The sequence below is a fragment of the Purpureocillium takamizusanense genome, chromosome 8 (genome assembly GCF_022605165.1).
Source record: "Purpureocillium takamizusanense chromosome 8, complete sequence".
Lineage (NCBI taxonomy): Eukaryota > Fungi > Ascomycota > Sordariomycetes > Hypocreales > Ophiocordycipitaceae > Purpureocillium > Purpureocillium takamizusanense.
Window position 1 is genome coordinate 1,915,754 of NC_063075.1, and position 16,941 is coordinate 1,932,694.

Below are 16,941 nucleotides of genomic sequence, written 5' to 3' on the forward strand. Positions count from 1 at the left end.
GAAGGAAACGTAAACAATGCCCACCAAAGTGCTGCAGAATATCGAGGGCTGCAAGGCCTTCCCGTCCGACCAGTCGCAGATTCCAGATGGCAAGTACATGATCACGAGCGATGAAGAGCGCACCGTGGAAGCTGCCGACGACAACATCCGAGCCGAGATATGGTTCAAGACCCCGGTCAGTTCGTAGTCAGTCCTGGTTGCAATGCGTGCTCGGAGCGGAGCGCGCCACCGTGCGCGGGCCGTGATGGCAGGTCGGTCCATTCTGTATAACTAACACCACCGGCAATTTGCAACAACGACAAACAGGCCTTGGACATTGCGACTATTCGCAAGATCGACCGTCTCCAGCTCCTGGCGGACTCGCACGACCAGGGCTACGCCGACGTGACCTCGGGCGGGAACTGGACGTGGTTCGAGCTCGCCATCCTGGAAGACGAGTCTGCCTATAAGCCGCGCGTCAAGGACGGCGTGGAGCTCGTTTGGAAGAGTCACTATAACCGCTTCCTCGAGGAGGAGTTTGGCTGGGTTAGCTACAAAGAGCCCGCCCTTTTCCTTCGTTTCGTTTCGGGGTGGTGAGGCGCGGCGCCTAGTCGGAAGGGCTAACATGGGGATATGCTACGTAGTCTCAAGGAAAGGTGTTTGATGAGCAGCACGATTTGCTACGCTTGATCGAGGCATGCTCCCCCCGACGGACCCCTTCTTTTCTTTTGAAGAAAGGGAACACTACTGACTGAACTTGGGGTACCATGTAGGATGGCAACGTCATTGCCGTCCGCCTCTGCGCGCGCTTCACCGGCTGGTCCATCGCAGCGCGAAAGGGCTACCTCACGATGGAGATTGACACGGACGACAGTCAGTGCACACGCCCGCCGCCAGCTCTCGGACTGAAAAGCTACTTACTAACATGACCCTCGACCCAGTCGAGCGCGACCCCCCTCCCGCCTATGGCGAGATCGTCTCCAAGATCGAAAACATCCAAGCCGTCTTCAGGGAAGTCAACAGCTCCATCCAGGCGGGCTTCATGCCCACTCTGCCTGACGCGCTCCACACGGCACAACTTCTCAGCACCGGCGCAGAGCGACCCCTGCGTGTGCTCTCCCTCGGTCAGTTCAGTTTTTTTTTTCCGCGAATATATTATCTCAAACCGTAGCCCTGCACAAACTGAATAGTAGCACGAACTAACATACCGTGTGTTAAAACGCCAAACAGACGGGGGCGGCGTCCGCGGCCTCTCCTCGCTGCACCTCCTCAACGCCGTCATGAAAAAGGCCGCGCCGGACAAGAAGCCCTGCGAGGTGTTCGACATGATTGGCGGCACCAGCACGGGCGGATACATTGCCATTATGCTCGGGCGCCTCAAGATGAGCGTGGACGAGTGCATCGGCAAGTACCAAGACTTCATGGTCAAGATCTTCAACAAGGGCACGCTCAAAAAGGGCCTCGACTTCATCGCCAACGGCGAGTTTTACGACGAGACGGTCCTGGAGGGCCTGATTAAGCAGCTCGTCAAAGAGAAGACGGGCGGCGAAGATACGGAGCTGCTCGAGGCGGCCGGCAATCCCACCTGCAAGGTGTAAGTTAAGAGAGGGGGGGAAACCTCCCGGCCACGTTTGCAGAGCGGCACTGATGAGTCCTTGAAGTGGGAACTGACGGTGTGTCGATAGTTTCTGCATGGCCGTGAACCAGCAGGCCGGCAACAACCGCGCCCCCATCTTCCTCCGCTCGTACCAGAACAAGCAGGAAATGTCCCTCATCCCGGACATCAAGATATGGCAGGCCGCCCGCGCGACGTCCGCCGCACCGGCGTATTTCGCTCCCATTACTGTTGGCGACTACACGCTCGTCGACGGGGGCATGGGGGCGAACAACCCCTTAGGATGGTATGAATGAAAAACCTTAGAAGCTCCCCCCCCTTGAAGTGTGTGGCTGGCTAGTATGGTGCTGCTGATCAGTGGTGCACTTTCTCACTACGGACACGCACTACACATTGAACACACTACTGACGTGAAACTTAACTCATCATAGGCTTTGGACAGAAGTCCTCGCCGTCTTCGGCCCCGCGCGTCCCACGTCGTGCTTCCTCTCCATCGGCACGGGCATGGCCGCCAACCAATCCATCACCGCCCCCGGCGCCGTCCCGAGCCACACCGTCGAGGCGGCCTTTGCCGCCGTCGCCACCAATACCGAGCTGACAAACATCCTCTTCCGCGCCCTGGTCAACGCCTTTGCTCCCCGGCCGATGGAGAAGAAGTACTGGCGCCTCAACGTCAGCCAGGAGATCCCCGCCTGGGATGAGGAGAAGCGAACCTGGTTCGGGCTCGGTGGCACGTCCATTGTGCATCATCAGCAAGACTACAAGGACGTTGGCGCGCTCGACGACGTGGGTGCCCTCAAAGCGCTCATCGAGATGACCGGAAAGTACATTGGCGATCAGGATGCCATCATTGGCGAGTGTGCAAAGGCCCTGATGGCAGCTGTGGCATGACGTGCTTCGCTCAAATGTTGCAAATGTAGAGGCACATTGTTGCTTAACTCAGTGCTACGACATTCACACCGTGGGGCCTAGTGTCGGGAACAAAGTTCGCGACGAGGTACAGATGCTTGGATCTCATAAATTCGTTCTCACTCAGTGAGCTACCCCGGAGCCAATCTATGGCATCCTTGCCATACCGTACTGTTCGACGTAGATGTCATCTTCCAAGCCACCAAGCCATGGCCCATTTCATTCGCGATACTGGATGCCCAGCCCAACTCGGTGATCATCCGGCAGCGGACCGCCAACGCGCATCTTCTTCGGCGGACTACCATGGCCGCTTCTAACTTCTTCTAGCGGCAGCTCGCTGCTGAACTTGCGTTTGTCCACGCCACTGCCTGTAGTGGATGCCAGGAGCTTCGCCTGCATCCTGGCCGATGTTTCCGCTGGGTGAGGGGACGCATCCCGCGAGGCAGCTGAGCTGGCCACATCGAAGCTCCGACCCGGATTTCGGCGGAGCATCTCGGTAGCTGCTTGGCTCGCTTGACTATCAAAAACCTCCTCGGCGTCATCGTCCTCGGCGCGGCGTCGCTGACGTGGAAGCGGTTGCCGTGGCGGATGGGAGGTTAGGGAGGCCGCGGCTGCAGATTCCAGGGCCTGTCTGGCCAACTCCTCTGTATCCTCGACCGATATCGTGCTCTCCCTGCTCTTGCGTCGCCTCTCCTGTTTGGGCGTTGGCGTCATTGTTGCAAAGTGGGACTGGGTATGTCTGGACCGTGGCTCTGTCTGGGGAACCAAGTCGACGGAGGGAAGGAGAGCCGCATCACGGGTACGATTTACCGGTGTGGTGGGCAGCGAAGACATGGACTGGGCGTTTCGGCTGTGCTTTCCAGTGTGGCGCAGGACGGCGCGATGCGGCGTAGATGGAGCGCTGTTGTTATTGTTGTCTTGGCTCATAGCTTGCAGCAAAGCGGAAAGTCCATCGTCCTGTTCGTCTCGTTTCGCCGATCTCGGTGTGTGGTGATGCGCCGACCGGTATTGTTGCGGCGTCGAGGCAGTCTGCTGCTTCGGGGTTAGGGCGTGGTGGAAGATACCACCGGGACTGCAGAGCCTATGAAAGTGCTCGCGGTTCTCCCGTATCCGTGTGAGGAGCATGTCTCGTTCCTCGGCAAGGCCAATGGTTTCCTCTTCCTTCTGCTGAATCACCTTTTTGGCCGCCTTTAGTCGCCGGTGTAGCGTATCATTTTCCTTTTCGGCGTCCTCGTAGGCCTTTCTCATCTGCAGATACTTAAGCTGGACAGACTCGGACGCCGTGCTCAGCTCCCGTCTGGCCTGCCGGCTGTGCTCGGCCAAGCGGAGAGCATCGACTTCACGGCGGACCATGTCGTGTTCCACAGCAGCGCGCATGGAGTCTTCCTCGGCTTGCAAGCTCAGCAAATTATATTGCAGTTTGTGATGCGCTGCCTCCATTTTGAGCTTGTGGTGCTCGGCAACGCAGGTCTGAAGCATGGCTCGAAGGTCGTCCGCCGACGCGTCGAGGATTTGTTGGGATGCAGGGGGGACGAAGTCCGTGGCCAGGTCGCGGTCGCGGATATTTTGAAGGATGGTGGCCGGCGGGGAGAAGAGGGCGGATTGCTGCGATTGCGAATAGGTTCGCCTTGGGTTGCTGGCGGCGTGGGCGGCGACCTGGGTTGAGGGTGGAGGGGTAAGGGACGACGGTATGACAGTCGCACCCGCTCTGTCATCGTTGGCTTCGGTCTTGAAGGATTGGTTGGGATCTATCGGCGAGCCTGGTATTTCGGTCGACGGCAGCGTGATTTGTGATGATGAAGGCGGCGGCCCGGCCTCGCGGGGAGTCGCAGGCTCAATTGGGCTGAGTGCATCGTCATCAGGCGTCACGCCATTCGGCTGCCGACTTTCGAATCCCGTGTCCGAGGCCATGACGACCGACAGAAGGTGTTGGACTGGAGTTGCGGAGGAATCAGCTTGATCGGGAGGGTTCGCCAGGGTCGGTCGTGATTCTGAGCCGTACCACCAGAGAGGCACGTCTGTGTGCCAAACGGGGTCGGCCTGATGACGCCAGCTGGTGTTGCTGAACGCAGGCGGTCGCACAGCTTCAACAGAAAAGTACAGTGTATTGTAGAAGCGCAGAGTACGATGATTTGGCAATGAGTAGAGACCGCGTAAGCTGGGGCGAAAATTGCTCAATTGGCAGCAACGGATGGGGGAGCGAGGCGTTATTGAAAGGTCACGATGCGGACGAAGCACGGCTGCGTGCGGGTCGGGTCGTCCATCGCTGGGGGAGAAAGTCGAGAGGCTGGCCGTCGCAGGACCAAGGGCTAGACCCAATCCAGCTGGCTAGTGCTGGCGGGAGCCGGTTCCGGGGGGCCAGGTCAGGGGGTGGACGGGACTTAGGTTGGCATGTTGGGACCTAAATAGCCGAAAATCTCCCACCGAGCCCCCCTGGAATTGTCTCACCGAAACAATCGCCTTTGTTTACCGAGCGTCCTGCGCCCCGTCCTCCTTTTCTTTGGTCGCTAGGTGCGCATCCGTCAACGCGTAGCACTGACTCACGCGAGCGAGCGGCGGTCGCGTGTACGGTGCAGGAGTATTACTGTGTTCTTTGCGCCTGCTTCGCCGCAGTGTCCCACTCCGACGCGAAGCCGCCTTTGCTGATTGAACACGGGACTCGGCGATCGCTTTCTCGCACGCACGCAAGGGACTTGCTTGGCTACCGGGGAGAAGATGACATGACCTACACCGCTCTTCATAACGTCGACCAAAGTACAAGTGTCCTCCGGGCATGCAGAACCGGCGTCCGTGCCAGTGCCGCCAGATCTCTACCCACTGCTCCGATGCCCATAGCCCTCTTCGCATTTGTGCTCGTGTGCCAGCAGCTGCCGTTTTCTATGCCTCCTCTCCGCTCTCGTCTTCACGTGTTGAATCACATGTCGCATGCCCATCAGCGGCAGGATCACAGGCCACATGACCAGCACGGCGAACCACCACAGCACCACCGACAGCTTGTCTCTCCGCGTCCTATCGGAATCGAGATACCACTCGGGCACCCATCGTCCGGCCCTGCCTTGGCCATTGAGGCATAAGATACAGATGATGCCAAATATGAGCCAGCCAAAGACTGATACCGGGATCAACACCTTCCAGATGTAGTCGCAGTCGACGCCTGTCGCTCCAGCCATTGCGGACTTGTTGAAGATGGGGGCGGCTCTGCGGTGTTGCAGGTGCGGCGGCGCGCGGCGAATGCGATTGCGGTGTTGTCGTTTATAATTTGGGGAGGAGGAGTCCTGGCCGGACGTAGGACTTTGAGGTAGTTGAGTTGCCCTCGACGACCGTGAGCCAAGGAGGAACGATGTGTATTGAAGAAGTCTGCTTTGTGAATGTATGCCAAACAATGCCGTACGCCGTCCGGATTCGCGGGCTCTAGTAGAGTGAACTGACGAGTTGCATCAGGCCGCTTAATGCCATAGGTTAGACGAACAGTTGGGTCGAAAATTGGTGACGTGATGACACCCGGTGAACCCTGGTCACTCCTGCCGACGTGTCGAAAGTCTTCACGCTGGGAAGTCAAAACCCACAGTCTAGTCAGAGTGCCTACCTTGCGAACGGTCGCGATGGTACATGCCAGCAAAGGGTGCTTCTCGTCACGCTGGATTTGAACTCAGAATCATCAGTGTTTCGGGACACGGACTTCAGCTTGCGGCTCGGCTTCCACTTATCTTCGCTCCAGCCATGGTATATTGAGGAGTCTATACTGAATCAATTCTCGACCGGTGTCACCAAAACGCCAAGATTACGTTGAATCTATGCTTTAACACTGGGCCATCCCCATGAGGGAGCTCCATTTGCCCGACAAGACCCAAATTTGCTGCTGCCAATCAATGCTGGCAAGTTCAAAGGGGAATCCGAGCGTCGCTGGTTGCCGCCGATTGCGTGAATATGCAAAGCCTCGGCCCGTAACGGCACAGAGCCGGCTTCTGTGTTAATGCCCAGCAGAATCACTGTCGTCGCCATTTTCTTCCTTCCACGCGGCCATGTCTTCGGCGGGTACGCGCCCTCGCAACCATTGCAGTGTCGCTTCAGTCCCACGTTCCAAGATGTTCCACCTAGGAACCTTGAACCGGTTGCCTGTTACCTCGAGTCGATGTAATCCCTGATGTCCGCCAAGTAACCCAATGCGAGGGTTCAAATGCGCAATATCGTTGTTGGATGCGTCGACAATCCGCAAGCCTCTGATCGTCTCGGTGTCAAGCTCCGTCAACTGGTTGTTCGCCGCCAAAAGCACAGTAAGTCGCGGGAAAGCCTCCTTCAGACGCTCTGGTATGGATTTCATGCGGTTGAGGGAGACATCAATCTTCTCCAAGACCGGAGCGTCCAAATGCTGGGCCAGTGATTGCAGGCTTGTGATGTGGTTTGAGGCCAGGTTCAACTCGCGCAACGCGGGTAGTTCTAGCCGTGCAGCCAAGAACGTGTCGCCAGTCAGATGGTTGTGCGTCATTGAAAGCGAGCAAAGTGTTGCCCCGAAGACGCTCAGGGAGTCGGGGATGCAAGTGAAGAGGTTATGGTGTAAATGTGCCTGCCGCACTTGATGTTGAGCGGCCAAGGCTGTGCACATCGCAGGGTCCAGTACGGACGAGTCCGTCCGCGATAGGTCAAGCAGACCACCAGATTTGACATTCCAGCCTTGCGCCGGCTTGCCTGGCGACATTGGCAGGTCGCTACCCATCGTGTGTGACCGCGACCGAGTTGGCGAGTGCGGTGCAGAGGTAGGTGGTGTTGCGAAATGGTCATCAGCGTCGGATCGGCCATCGTCATCCATTGCGTCGAGACTAGCGGGTGAGCCCATTGCAGGTACCGCCTTGCTGTCCAGCTCTACGAGCCGTTGCATTAACCCAGTGATGGTGGACTGCTCTCTGGTCTCTTGGTACGGTGGCGGCGGTTCCAGCCGCACCGCCAATGTCTCCCTGAGCTCGTCGATCGAAGCAGTTATTAGCTTCCTGTCTCGTAGAGGGTTGCCGGTCAACCGTAGCACGGCCAAAGAACTCATCCGAGAGATCTCCGGGGGCACGACACGGATATCGTTGCTCGCAAAATCAGCGTGGCGCAGCTTCTCAAGGCCAGTCAAACCGTTAGGAATGTCGGCAATATTGTTCTCATCCACAGCCAGTGTTAACAGGTTCGTCCACGACGACACGTCTGGTAGCGCCCGCAGCCTGTTCATGGAAAGCGACACAGCATGGATCGCAGGCAGACTGATACTGGTGTCCGGCGATATCAAGTGCGTGAGCTGATTCAATGATACGTCCAGTGATTGCAAGCAGGGCAGGGCCCCGACAGAATCCTGAATTAGAGTCCCGCTCAATTTGTTCTTCTTCACAGTCAGCTCCGCGAGTGGCAATCTTGCCAGAGACTCGAAAGACAGCGACTCCAGGCGGTTTTCGCTCAGATTCAAAATTCGCAACCGTGACATGTTCCCCATATTCGGTGGCAGGGCCGAGAGTCCGTTTCCGTGTAGATCAAGCATCTCTAGCAGCTCAAGGTTCGCGATTGCTGCATCTAGTGGACCAGTCAAATTATTCTTGGCCAATTTCAGGTCTCGAAGACTAGTCATCTGAGAGACTATGTCGAGGCAGCTGTTCTCGAGCCGATTTGATGACTATAGCACGTCAGTCCAAGGATGCGAGCTTCTGGTTCCCAATTCAATACCCACCAGATTAAGGGACGTCAGTTGTGACAGTCGACGGAAACCCAAAGGCACGTTAATAAGCAGATTACCGTGCAGATCGAGTGTCTCCAGGCCACCGAAGATGTTGCCCTGTGTATCGTCGTCGTCTTGGAAAGCATCCTGGCTCGTATCTGGGAAGATTGCGTCATCCAAATTTGCGAGCTGGTTATCAGCGGCAACAAGTCTGGTGAGGTCCACGCTTTCGGCCCAGCTGCCATCTTGGTTGCCGATGCTTTCCAAGTCATACATTCTCAAGACTTCTGGTGGGATCTCTTGCAAGCCAAGAGCCGCAATATTGAGCCGGCCACTAGTGCGAGCAGCCATTACCCGCTGTTTCAAAACCTTCGCGCCGGCATGTTCACCTTTGCGAAGGTTGAATGGGTCGTCGTGGTCCACGGCCAACTCGAGTTTATCATCGTAGGAGACTTTCTGCGGGCCAATTTCAGGACCGCCCTGTGCTCCGGATGCTCGCCGGACAGCTGCTCGTTTGGCAGCCTTCGCTTTTGCGATCTGTTCTCTCAACGCCGCCGATGACTTGCGTGTTGACAGAGGTGCGGGTGATTGAGATACTCCAAGAGACTCAGTCCCCTGAGACGGGGATGATATTGTCCCATCCCATGTTGTGGTTGGGTTATCGGCTGGACCGACGTTGGCCTGCGTCAGGCTCGGGAGAGATGGCTTCCTCAGCAGCTCTCCCACCGACTTTCTAGGCTTGGGTGACCGCACTGACACGGTCTTCGCTCCCGATTTGAGTGACTTTAACCCTAAAGGTCGCACACCGGCACTGTCATGCTTCCCGTTGGTAGGGGACGTCAAAGGCGGCACCACGCTCTTAAACGAAGGAGTGGACAATCGATTGGGTGCTGGTTTCGAACTAGGTGTCTCGAATTTGTCCGTCGTTGACTGTTTATGAGGGGTTCCCCCAACGGTCGAGGCAGTAGCGTGCTTGGGGACACGTACGGGCGCCCGGGCGCTGTAGTATGTCGCGTCTTGATGGGCATCGCTCGATCCTGGCCTGCTGCCTTGTCGCGAAGCCACTCTCCCCGACCCATCAGAAGTATAGCTGGATCCAGGTCGTGAGTTACCACTAGCAGCTCGCGAAACTGGCCGTGCGGGCTCGAAAAAGGTGGACGGCTTCTTGCTCACGGCCGGCGAAGATGGGAGTCGAGCCAGGGTTTCCATCGTGCGCTCGGCAAGGGACGGGCGCGATCTAGTTGCGGCCTCGGGTGTCCCAAGCGGTCCGCTTTGGGCAGAGACTTTGTCCACTTCATCAGTTTCACCCGGCGGCGGGGAGAGGCCTGGTGGCCGTTCCAGTGGTCGAGTCGTGGTTGGGTGATCACAGGGAGGCGGTCGAATGTTGCTAGTGCTTGTTCGTCGGTTGGGCTGAGATGCGACTCGAGAGGCATCCGGCCTCGTTGCCAACGGCTTCGCAGTTTGCTTTGCGCCTGCTGTAGGACGAAGCTGATCACGGGATACTGGAGTCCGCAAAGGTGTCTCCCGCCCGCCAGTGCTGGCTGCACTAGATCGCAACTGGTTTCGGGATGACGATGCTCGCAACTTGGGCACGTTGAGCTCACGAGCTCCCGATCCGTTGCTCAATGTCTCTTTTAACGGCACAGAACGACTAGGCGAGGGTTGGGGTACGCCCGAAGGTTTTGCGAGAGCAGGAGAGCGCGGCACCGGTAGCCTCGAGAGGCGCGGGATGCCGCTGGGGCGCTCGGGAGCGCCATCCATTCTAGATGGACGAGCGGGTACTTGAGACCATGGCAATGAGCACAGCGTATCTTACGTCTACTATGTGCTGACCAATACTTCATGACGTACTTACTGTGTGTTGAGTGCTCAGATCTCGCGTACACCAAGCAGTCGATCCGTGCCGTCGATGCGTGGTACGCGGAACAAAAGTAAACAAAGACTTCCCGAGGCCCGTGTAGGGACGACTAGCTGGCGTCAAGAAGGCATCGATGAGGCCAGGTCGCAGGATTGATTTGCAGTCAAAAAAGAGGGGACGACGACATTGATAATGGAAGCAACGGGGCGTGGTTGGCACGGGACGAGGGCTTGACAGCTCAGTTTGGACCCTTGTCAGGGGATTGACGCGGACGCGATCCGGAATGAGATCCTTCTCGGAGCGTGGGGAGCTATTGGTAGCAGGTACAAGGCGCCAGGTACCGTGGCACGACATCACGTGGGCCGATTACCTTATGTTTCCCAGTTAGTAGTGCCAGCATGCAGTGCCTACAGTCAGGTGAGTTCACCTGGGGCTTCGTACCTGACCTGTAGATTAGTACCCCCAACCCAAGCTCTTCAGAGTATCTGTTCACCACGACTTAAAGGTTAGTAGTTTTGAGCTGCTCAGGGACCCGACGACGCATGAGACCTGTGCTGTTAAGGGGGCCTGCCCTGGTCCCTGGAGCCGCCGCCGCCACATGGCTGCCGGCGCACTGACGGGCGCCAGCTCCCGTCGGCAGCACGAATGAATGAGCTGCATGGGGCCTGCAGGCGTCCTCGTGGTCAACAAGGGGAAAGTGATGAGAGATATTCGCTTTAAGATGCATTACTCCGTACCCTGACCAACGTCAACAACGCTTGCAAACAATGAGCCTGCTTCAGTCGTCACTATCTTCGACCAGTATACATTCCCAATCCTCATCGTCTGCCTCTGAATCGCCGCTCCACGATTGTTGGTCTGAGGCCGAGTCTGCCTCCTCGCTGGAGTCTGATATTTCGATTGCGTCCTCCAGTGACGCACCTGTCTTATCTGCAGCAGTGTTTCTCGCTGCGACGGTTTCTGGAGTCGACTTTCGCCGAGGAGCAGAGCGTATCGGGAGTCGATGTGCCTGTTTAGCCCGTGCCGCCTGAGCTGCACCATGTCCCCTCCTCCTGCTCCCACCGGTCACATCCCGCCAACCCCATTCTTTCATCAGTTCGGTGACCTGCGGATACACTGCTTTCCTTGCCCCGGCCCTGTCCTTGCTCTTGTTCAAGATCCTGTCGTACGGGGTATGGCAATGTCGAATGTGGGCGGCCACCGCAAGGCGTGCCTTTTCGCCCAGTGTCAGTTTCCCCGTTCGTCCTACCCTTCCACTTTTCTTCTTCATGGCCCGTTTGATGATCTTGCTCACTTCTCCTGATGGTACGTCGGGAAACATCTGTTCAATGGCGTCTCTGAACTCGCTCTCCATACAAGTGTCGCGCCTCTCGACGTTCGCTTGCCGCCGGACTCTACTTTCACGCTCCTCCTGGTGAACCTCGCGCAGAATCCATTTCGGCGCGCGCAGACCGAGAACCTTTCGCTTGTTCCGCACAACGTAGAGAGTCTTGTGTGCGGCATGCGTCTTGCGGCGGCATAGGCCCGTCATGAATGGGTTGCCTTTTTTGAGAAAGCCATAGCCGGACGGCAACGGCTCCTGCGCGGAGACGACGGGCTCGATTGGACTCATGGCCACATGCACATCTACTCGGAGTCAGCTAGATGAGCCCGCGGTGCTCGTTTCTGATGCAAGCGCGGGTGGGAGTTGCTGCAATGCTGACGTTTGGACGGTCGGCGATCACGCGTCGCGTTGTCGCGTAGCCCTATCGCGGCGTCTGTGAGTGAGGGCTCAGATCAGGATTCAGCGCGGCCACGAGAAGCATGGTTGAAGTGTTGATCACATTCTCTTGTCGAGTCCTTAAAAAGAAGCAGCTGAGACGCTCTGTTCAGCTTTTGGTGCCTTTGTTTGGTGCGTGCTTTAGGCTGTCGTCGCGGTGGTGCACGCACGCTCCACGTTTTTGTGGCACGCCCCTGTCCCACCGCCAGGCCAGCGCTGACACAGTACCTGAACTGGGGCTTTCAGATGCCAGCCCCATATTCACCGTGAACGAGCATGATTCCACGAGTTACTTCACCCAAAGCATTCACACCCAGCGATGAACAAGAAGGTTCGATTTTTCTCCCGCGGGGAAAACATGCCAGTATTGGATCCTTTCCGTCGTCAATAATCGCCAAAGCCACCACCGACGACAAGGCCCTAATACCATTCGAAGGAGGTTCATGTAGACGTCGCGTACACCATGAGAACAGAGCCCCTGGTCAGCAAATGGAGACGAACTTCGACGCTGCAATGGCCCACACATAGCCTTTATTACGAAGGCAAATTCATTGCGGACGAAACTTTCGCTATCGCTATTGAGTAACATAACGTGATCAGAATCGAGCCTATATGTCTCGAACTAAATAGACCTGGGGCATAAAATCCTAAGGCATCTATGTGTTTATGAAATTAAACGACCATGCATTTTCTTTTCTCTTCATTCGTCAGCGCCGCGTTCTAGGCGATGATTTTGCCGTCTGAACAACATTGAACGCTAAGCTCAGTCTCGGATAATCAGTGTTTGTAAGTGGACTGCTGAAAGTCGGTGTCCACGCGGATCGAGTGCATGGGGATGTTGTTCTTGGTGTTGCCATGTCCGCCAGATGTGAAACTTCTAGTCGTATGCTCGTGCCCTCGTACATCTGGTCGCAGCCTCGAGTCCAGATACGTTGTCGGCACCTCACCATCGGCTCTCACCCTCCCTGACACAATGCTGTCAGACTCTGTGTCGTCCGGCAGTCTGTAGAACGACGTATCGCCCCCTCGCGCATCGTTTTGTGTTCGCAGCGCCGAATCCATCCCACAGGAGCATTTGCCCCTACCACCCTTCGACCCCTGGGAGTCCTTGCTGCCGGAGCCGCCAAAAGTCAAGGGCATGTCGCCGTCTACCTGAATCGCCGACGGATCGCGCTTGAAGCCGCACCAACGCAGGAAAAGGAGGACGATGGGGAGGAGCGTCGGTAGGCAGGCGGAGACGATGCCGGCGGACATTTCGATGGCAGTCCATCCGACGGTCGGGGCGAGCGTGTATGTCGGGTCTGTGTTGGTGTATGTGAAGAGGACGCTCGTTCGGTAGGCAGAAGCAAAGACGACACTATAAAAACTTTAGCACGGTGGCCGGTAGCTTGGAGGATCGAGTTGGGTTATGGCTCACAAGAATCCCAGACAGAACGCCAGAGTAAGACCAATCTTCTCCGTCTTGCGCAATTGCAGGCTCCAGATCTGCGGTAGCGGCATAAGAAGGATTATGAGATCGGTCAGGATTGTGGAGGCAGCATTGGCAATCCATGTGCCAACTTGGTTGATGCAGTGTCCCGGGATATCCTGGTACCAGAGCTTCTGGACGGGTACACAGATGAAGATGAAGAGAAAGGTGATGCAGAGCACCCACGCCCAGACGAACGCGCCGACTATCCATGCCATCCTCTTAAAGTATGGAAGATGGAATATGCGGTAGTACATGAGCAACAGCGCTGTCTTGGTCCAGCCGAGATTCCACGCATAGAGAACCTCCGCGACGACGAGCCATTTGGCCATCATGACGATGGACCCGGGCTCGACTTTGTCAGCGTGAATGCCCATCCCCGCCGAGTACATGGCGAAGATGAAACCGACGACCACAATGTTCCAGCACTGCATCCAATGTTGTTAGGCTTCTCTTCGGCTTTTGACTCGCCAGCTTTCACAGAGCTTACCAGCGAGAAGACGATCATCCCGTCGTCCAACCAGAGTGGCTGGTGCTTCAACTTCCGACTCAAAATTCGCAGGCTGACAGCAACCACTGCCAGTGTAGTTACCGAAGCAACAACTTGAACAGTCCATGGCTGCAGGTTGTCCGGATCGAAACCTGGGAGGCCTGGAAGCGGCGATTTTTCGCTTGAGGCCATGGTCGCTTGCTGCCCAAGAGGCTGTGGCAACGTCGCAACATCGGAACACCAAGGGGGCGGCCAAGACGAGTGCTTAAAAGTTGAGGGCCGTCCTTCAGCAGACACATCAGGGGAACTCTGCGAGCTTGCCTTGGCAGGGGGAACAAGACGATCGGCAGTCCCTAATGGCTCATGAGCATCAACTTGCAAATGCCAACTTTCAACCAAACCATCTTCCAACGGCCTTGATGCCGGGGGAAAAAAGCGGTAGTGCCGGCAGATGGAGCCGCCCTAAATCCCTTTTGCGCGGGCGACATGGCTGATAGCCGGCGCTGCCAGGGGTTTGACGCCCCCTACCTGCCTATGCATCGTTGTCGACCCTCATAGGTTATTATTACTAGTTGTCCATGATCCTCGGGGAACCACTTAGCGCAGCCGGGTCCCTTGCAAGTGTGCATTACTAGTTAATAAGAGTCGCTGTCAAGTGGCAAGCGGGGTAGCCGGACACAGCGACCATGATAGGGAATGCCAGCCGAGGGGAATTCTGCAACGGCTATTTGCTAAGAGGGATGCCTGCTGCTCTGAACAAGATGTTGACCGACGACTTGCCCTTGGTCCGCGTGTTGTGTGCCTCGGTGCAACAAAACCAGCACACAGCCCACAGTTCACCTAGAAGTCGGCTCCTCTGTTGCATTACCTCTGCTTCACGACGAAGACGTCATATTGATTTTGTTAACCAACACTTCAAAGGAGGAAGAATTGCGCAGAATGGCTGCCACCACGACCGTCAAGGTCCCTCACCTGGGTGGCATCGCCGCCGGCTACCGCGTGTCGGGGGAAGGTATCAACCCTGCAAAGCCCACCGTGGTCCTCATTAACTCCATGTGCACGACCTCGTCTTTGTTCAACGTGCAATTTGAGAACAAGGCCCTCACCGATGTCGCCAACCTCCTCGCCATCGAGCCCCTTGGCCATGGTGCCACCAGCTCGCCGTCGGAACAGTTCACCTACTGGGACACCGCAACCATGGCATTGCAGGTCATGGACGCCTTGAACGTTCCCAAGGCCTTTGCTCTTGGCACTAGCCAAGGTGGGTGGATGGTTGTCCGTATGGCGCTTCTCGCGCCAGACAGGGTATGTGCCCCCCCTTGGACCAAGTCGGGGTTTTTGAGAAGTTGCCGCGCCTGGCGGGGTTCAGGGCGGCGGTCTGCGTTCAAAGCTCCCTTCTCCTTCACGAAGGCCCAGAAGCGGCTAATTGGGGCCAGATCCTGGGCTTATTGCCCCTCGGCAGTTCAATGGATTACGAGTCTGCGGCGTCCCGCGAAAAGGGTTGCTGGGACCCGAAAACGCAACTGTCCCCTTTTTACGAAGCCTGGTCCAGCCCCGTGCCTACCCCGGACTTCGTCGTCGACGAGGTCTGGCGCGGCATGGTCGCAAAGCTAGGATTCTCCAGCACCGTCACAGCGGAGACGCTATCGTTTTGGGACGAAACGCTCAAGGCCGTGTACTCGGGTGACGAGGGCCGGAAGAAGCTTCGCATGGCTCTCATCAACCTTCTCGAGAGGGATGGGCTCCTGCTTCGACTGCGGGACATCAAGTGCCCAGTCTACTGGCTCCACGTTTGTGCTGCCCCTCTGGCGATGGAAGGGGATTCGGCTTGCTAATTAACCTCGTCACTGCAGGGTGTGGAGGACCCGGTGTTTGGGCGGCAAGCAGTGGAAGAGCACATCAAACTGTTCACAAACGCACCCGAGGCCACGCTAGACTTTGTCGAAGGAGGCGGCCATTATCTCAACGCAACCAGCCCAGCGGAGGTGGACGCGGCCATACTCAAGATGGTGCGAAAATATGCGCCGTAGGGACGAAAGCCAGGCTCCCGGGTCCAGGCCTCATCCGGCGTAGCGAGACAATTTGAAGCGAAATAGAACATCGTCGGGCCATGCCGCCCATGACGAAGCTAAACGTGCTGTCAGATCCGTGACCTGTGTTTGCAAGCGGTACAGACGGGTGAGTGGTCGCCCAGGCGTTCACGCGTGCTGCCAAATGCCGTCAAGTCTGTCCAGTGCAGGGGAGTCTGGAGCCAAGCCACAGTAGTAGCTGCAAGTGTTGAAGATCGCTGGCGAGTAACTTAAGTATTCGCCTAAATGAAGAGATTGGCCAGGCATTCCAATCCAGGATTAAAGCAGGCAGTGTCATCAAACGGGGTCGCGATGTCACCGATGCGCCAGGCCAGGCCTGACTCGAACAGTGATCGTGGGCGACAGGGAAGTGGGAGTAGGTTAGTATGTACCGGGAGTAGCCCACAGGGAGCGCTCCGCGGCCCCCAAATGGTAATTCGTGCGAGGCATTTGCGACCCCAGTCACGGCTCCCGAACGGAAGCCGAATCTTCAGGTTCAAGGGACGCCCCACTGCCTCGGTACCCGATGCATCGGGACTGCCGTGTCACGACTGCCATGCCGCATGGCAGGCGGAGGAGGCGGCCCGTGCTGTCGATTCTCGTGGGAGTCGGGTCGTTGGTGTGTTATCGTGGCCCGTACGGCACTGCTCGCGCTGTACAGAGCAGAAGCTAAGCGGGAGGACGCAGGCTCCGCCGTGATAATAACGTTGCCCACGTCGTGATTTGGCGTGGAAGTCGAGAAAGAGGGCGAGGGGCCTGTCGCTGGATCGCGCGTTGGGTTCACCTCGCACAGGGACAGAGAGCCCACCGGCATTACCCGGCCATGCTCCTGCGAGACCATGGACGGGTAGCAAGACGATGCGCCAACAAACGATTGATGTGGCTGGCCGACCACGACGTTCTTCCTGCCCGGTGTCGCATCAGTGGCCTTAGAGCAGATCTTGCAAGCACTGGGGAAGAGGCAAGCAGCACCCTCGCGGCCCAATCCTCGTCGTAAGCCATGTTGCAATTCCTCCCAAAAGTGGGCTACTATACGTAGTACTTGGTACGGAGTACGGAGTAGTCAAAGGCAAATTGGCGTGGGTGACCTTGCACGGCATGGGCACCA

At 57.1% G+C, this 16,941-nt stretch overlaps 7 protein-coding genes across 7 annotated transcripts; 2 read left to right on the top strand and 5 right to left on the bottom strand.

The window, feature by feature from the left end:
- Positions 1–16: 16 nt before the first annotated feature.
- JDV02_008616 (uncharacterized protein) lies at positions 17–2,485 on the top strand (the record flags this gene model as incomplete). The annotated part of the gene is made up of 7 exons (XM_047990229.1): positions 17–175; positions 307–525; positions 753–852; positions 921–1,103; positions 1,210–1,573; positions 1,665–1,880; positions 2,026–2,485. 7 exons carry the CDS (start codon positions 17–19, stop codon positions 2,483–2,485), a joined length of 1,701 nt encoding a protein of 566 aa, XP_047846236.1.
- Positions 1,845–4,855, bottom strand: JDV02_008617 (uncharacterized protein). The gene has a single exon (XM_047990230.1). It carries the CDS (start codon positions 4,412–4,414, stop codon positions 2,723–2,725), a length of 1,692 nt encoding a protein of 563 aa, XP_047846237.1. The 5' UTR covers positions 4,415–4,855; the 3' UTR covers positions 1,845–2,722.
- Positions 4,856–5,313: 458 nt separating this feature from the next.
- On the bottom strand, positions 5,314–5,673 carry JDV02_008618 (uncharacterized protein; the record flags this gene model as incomplete). Its single annotated transcript, XM_047990231.1, has 1 exon — positions 5,314–5,673. One exon carries the CDS (start codon positions 5,671–5,673, stop codon positions 5,314–5,316), a length of 360 nt encoding a protein of 119 aa, XP_047846238.1.
- A 493-nt stretch (positions 5,674–6,166) lies between these two features.
- Positions 6,167–10,301, bottom strand: JDV02_008619 (uncharacterized protein). Its single transcript, XM_047990232.1, has 3 exons — positions 10,041–10,301; positions 8,202–9,970; positions 6,167–8,147 (listed from the first exon to the last, which is right to left on the bottom strand). The coding sequence occupies exons 2-3, from the start codon at positions 9,948–9,950 to the stop codon at positions 6,474–6,476; spliced, it is 3,423 nt and encodes a 1,140-aa protein (XP_047846239.1). The 5' UTR covers positions 9,951–9,970; positions 10,041–10,301; the 3' UTR covers positions 6,167–6,473.
- A 452-nt stretch (positions 10,302–10,753) lies between these two features.
- On the bottom strand, positions 10,754–11,938 carry JDV02_008620 (uncharacterized protein). The gene is made up of 2 exons (XM_047990233.1): positions 11,751–11,938; positions 10,754–11,673 (listed from the first exon to the last, which is right to left on the bottom strand). The coding sequence occupies exon 2, from the start codon at positions 11,657–11,659 to the stop codon at positions 10,826–10,828; it is 834 nt and encodes a 277-aa protein (XP_047846240.1). The 5' UTR covers positions 11,660–11,673; positions 11,751–11,938; the 3' UTR covers positions 10,754–10,825.
- Positions 11,939–12,437: 499 nt separating this feature from the next.
- Positions 12,438–14,173, bottom strand: JDV02_008621 (uncharacterized protein). Its single transcript, XM_047990234.1, has 3 exons — positions 13,765–14,173; positions 13,224–13,702; positions 12,438–13,163 (listed from the first exon to the last, which is right to left on the bottom strand). The coding sequence occupies exons 1-3, from the start codon at positions 13,954–13,956 to the stop codon at positions 12,584–12,586; spliced, it is 1,251 nt and encodes a 416-aa protein (XP_047846241.1). The 5' UTR covers positions 13,957–14,173; the 3' UTR covers positions 12,438–12,583.
- Positions 14,174–14,498: 325 nt separating this feature from the next.
- On the top strand, positions 14,499–15,879 carry JDV02_008622 (Microsomal epoxide hydrolase). Its single transcript, XM_047990235.1, has 3 exons — positions 14,499–15,069; positions 15,201–15,554; positions 15,618–15,879. The coding sequence occupies exons 1-3, from the start codon at positions 14,704–14,706 to the stop codon at positions 15,792–15,794; spliced, it is 897 nt and encodes a 298-aa protein (XP_047846242.1). The 5' UTR covers positions 14,499–14,703; the 3' UTR covers positions 15,795–15,879.
- Positions 15,880–16,941: the final 1,062 nt, after the last annotated feature.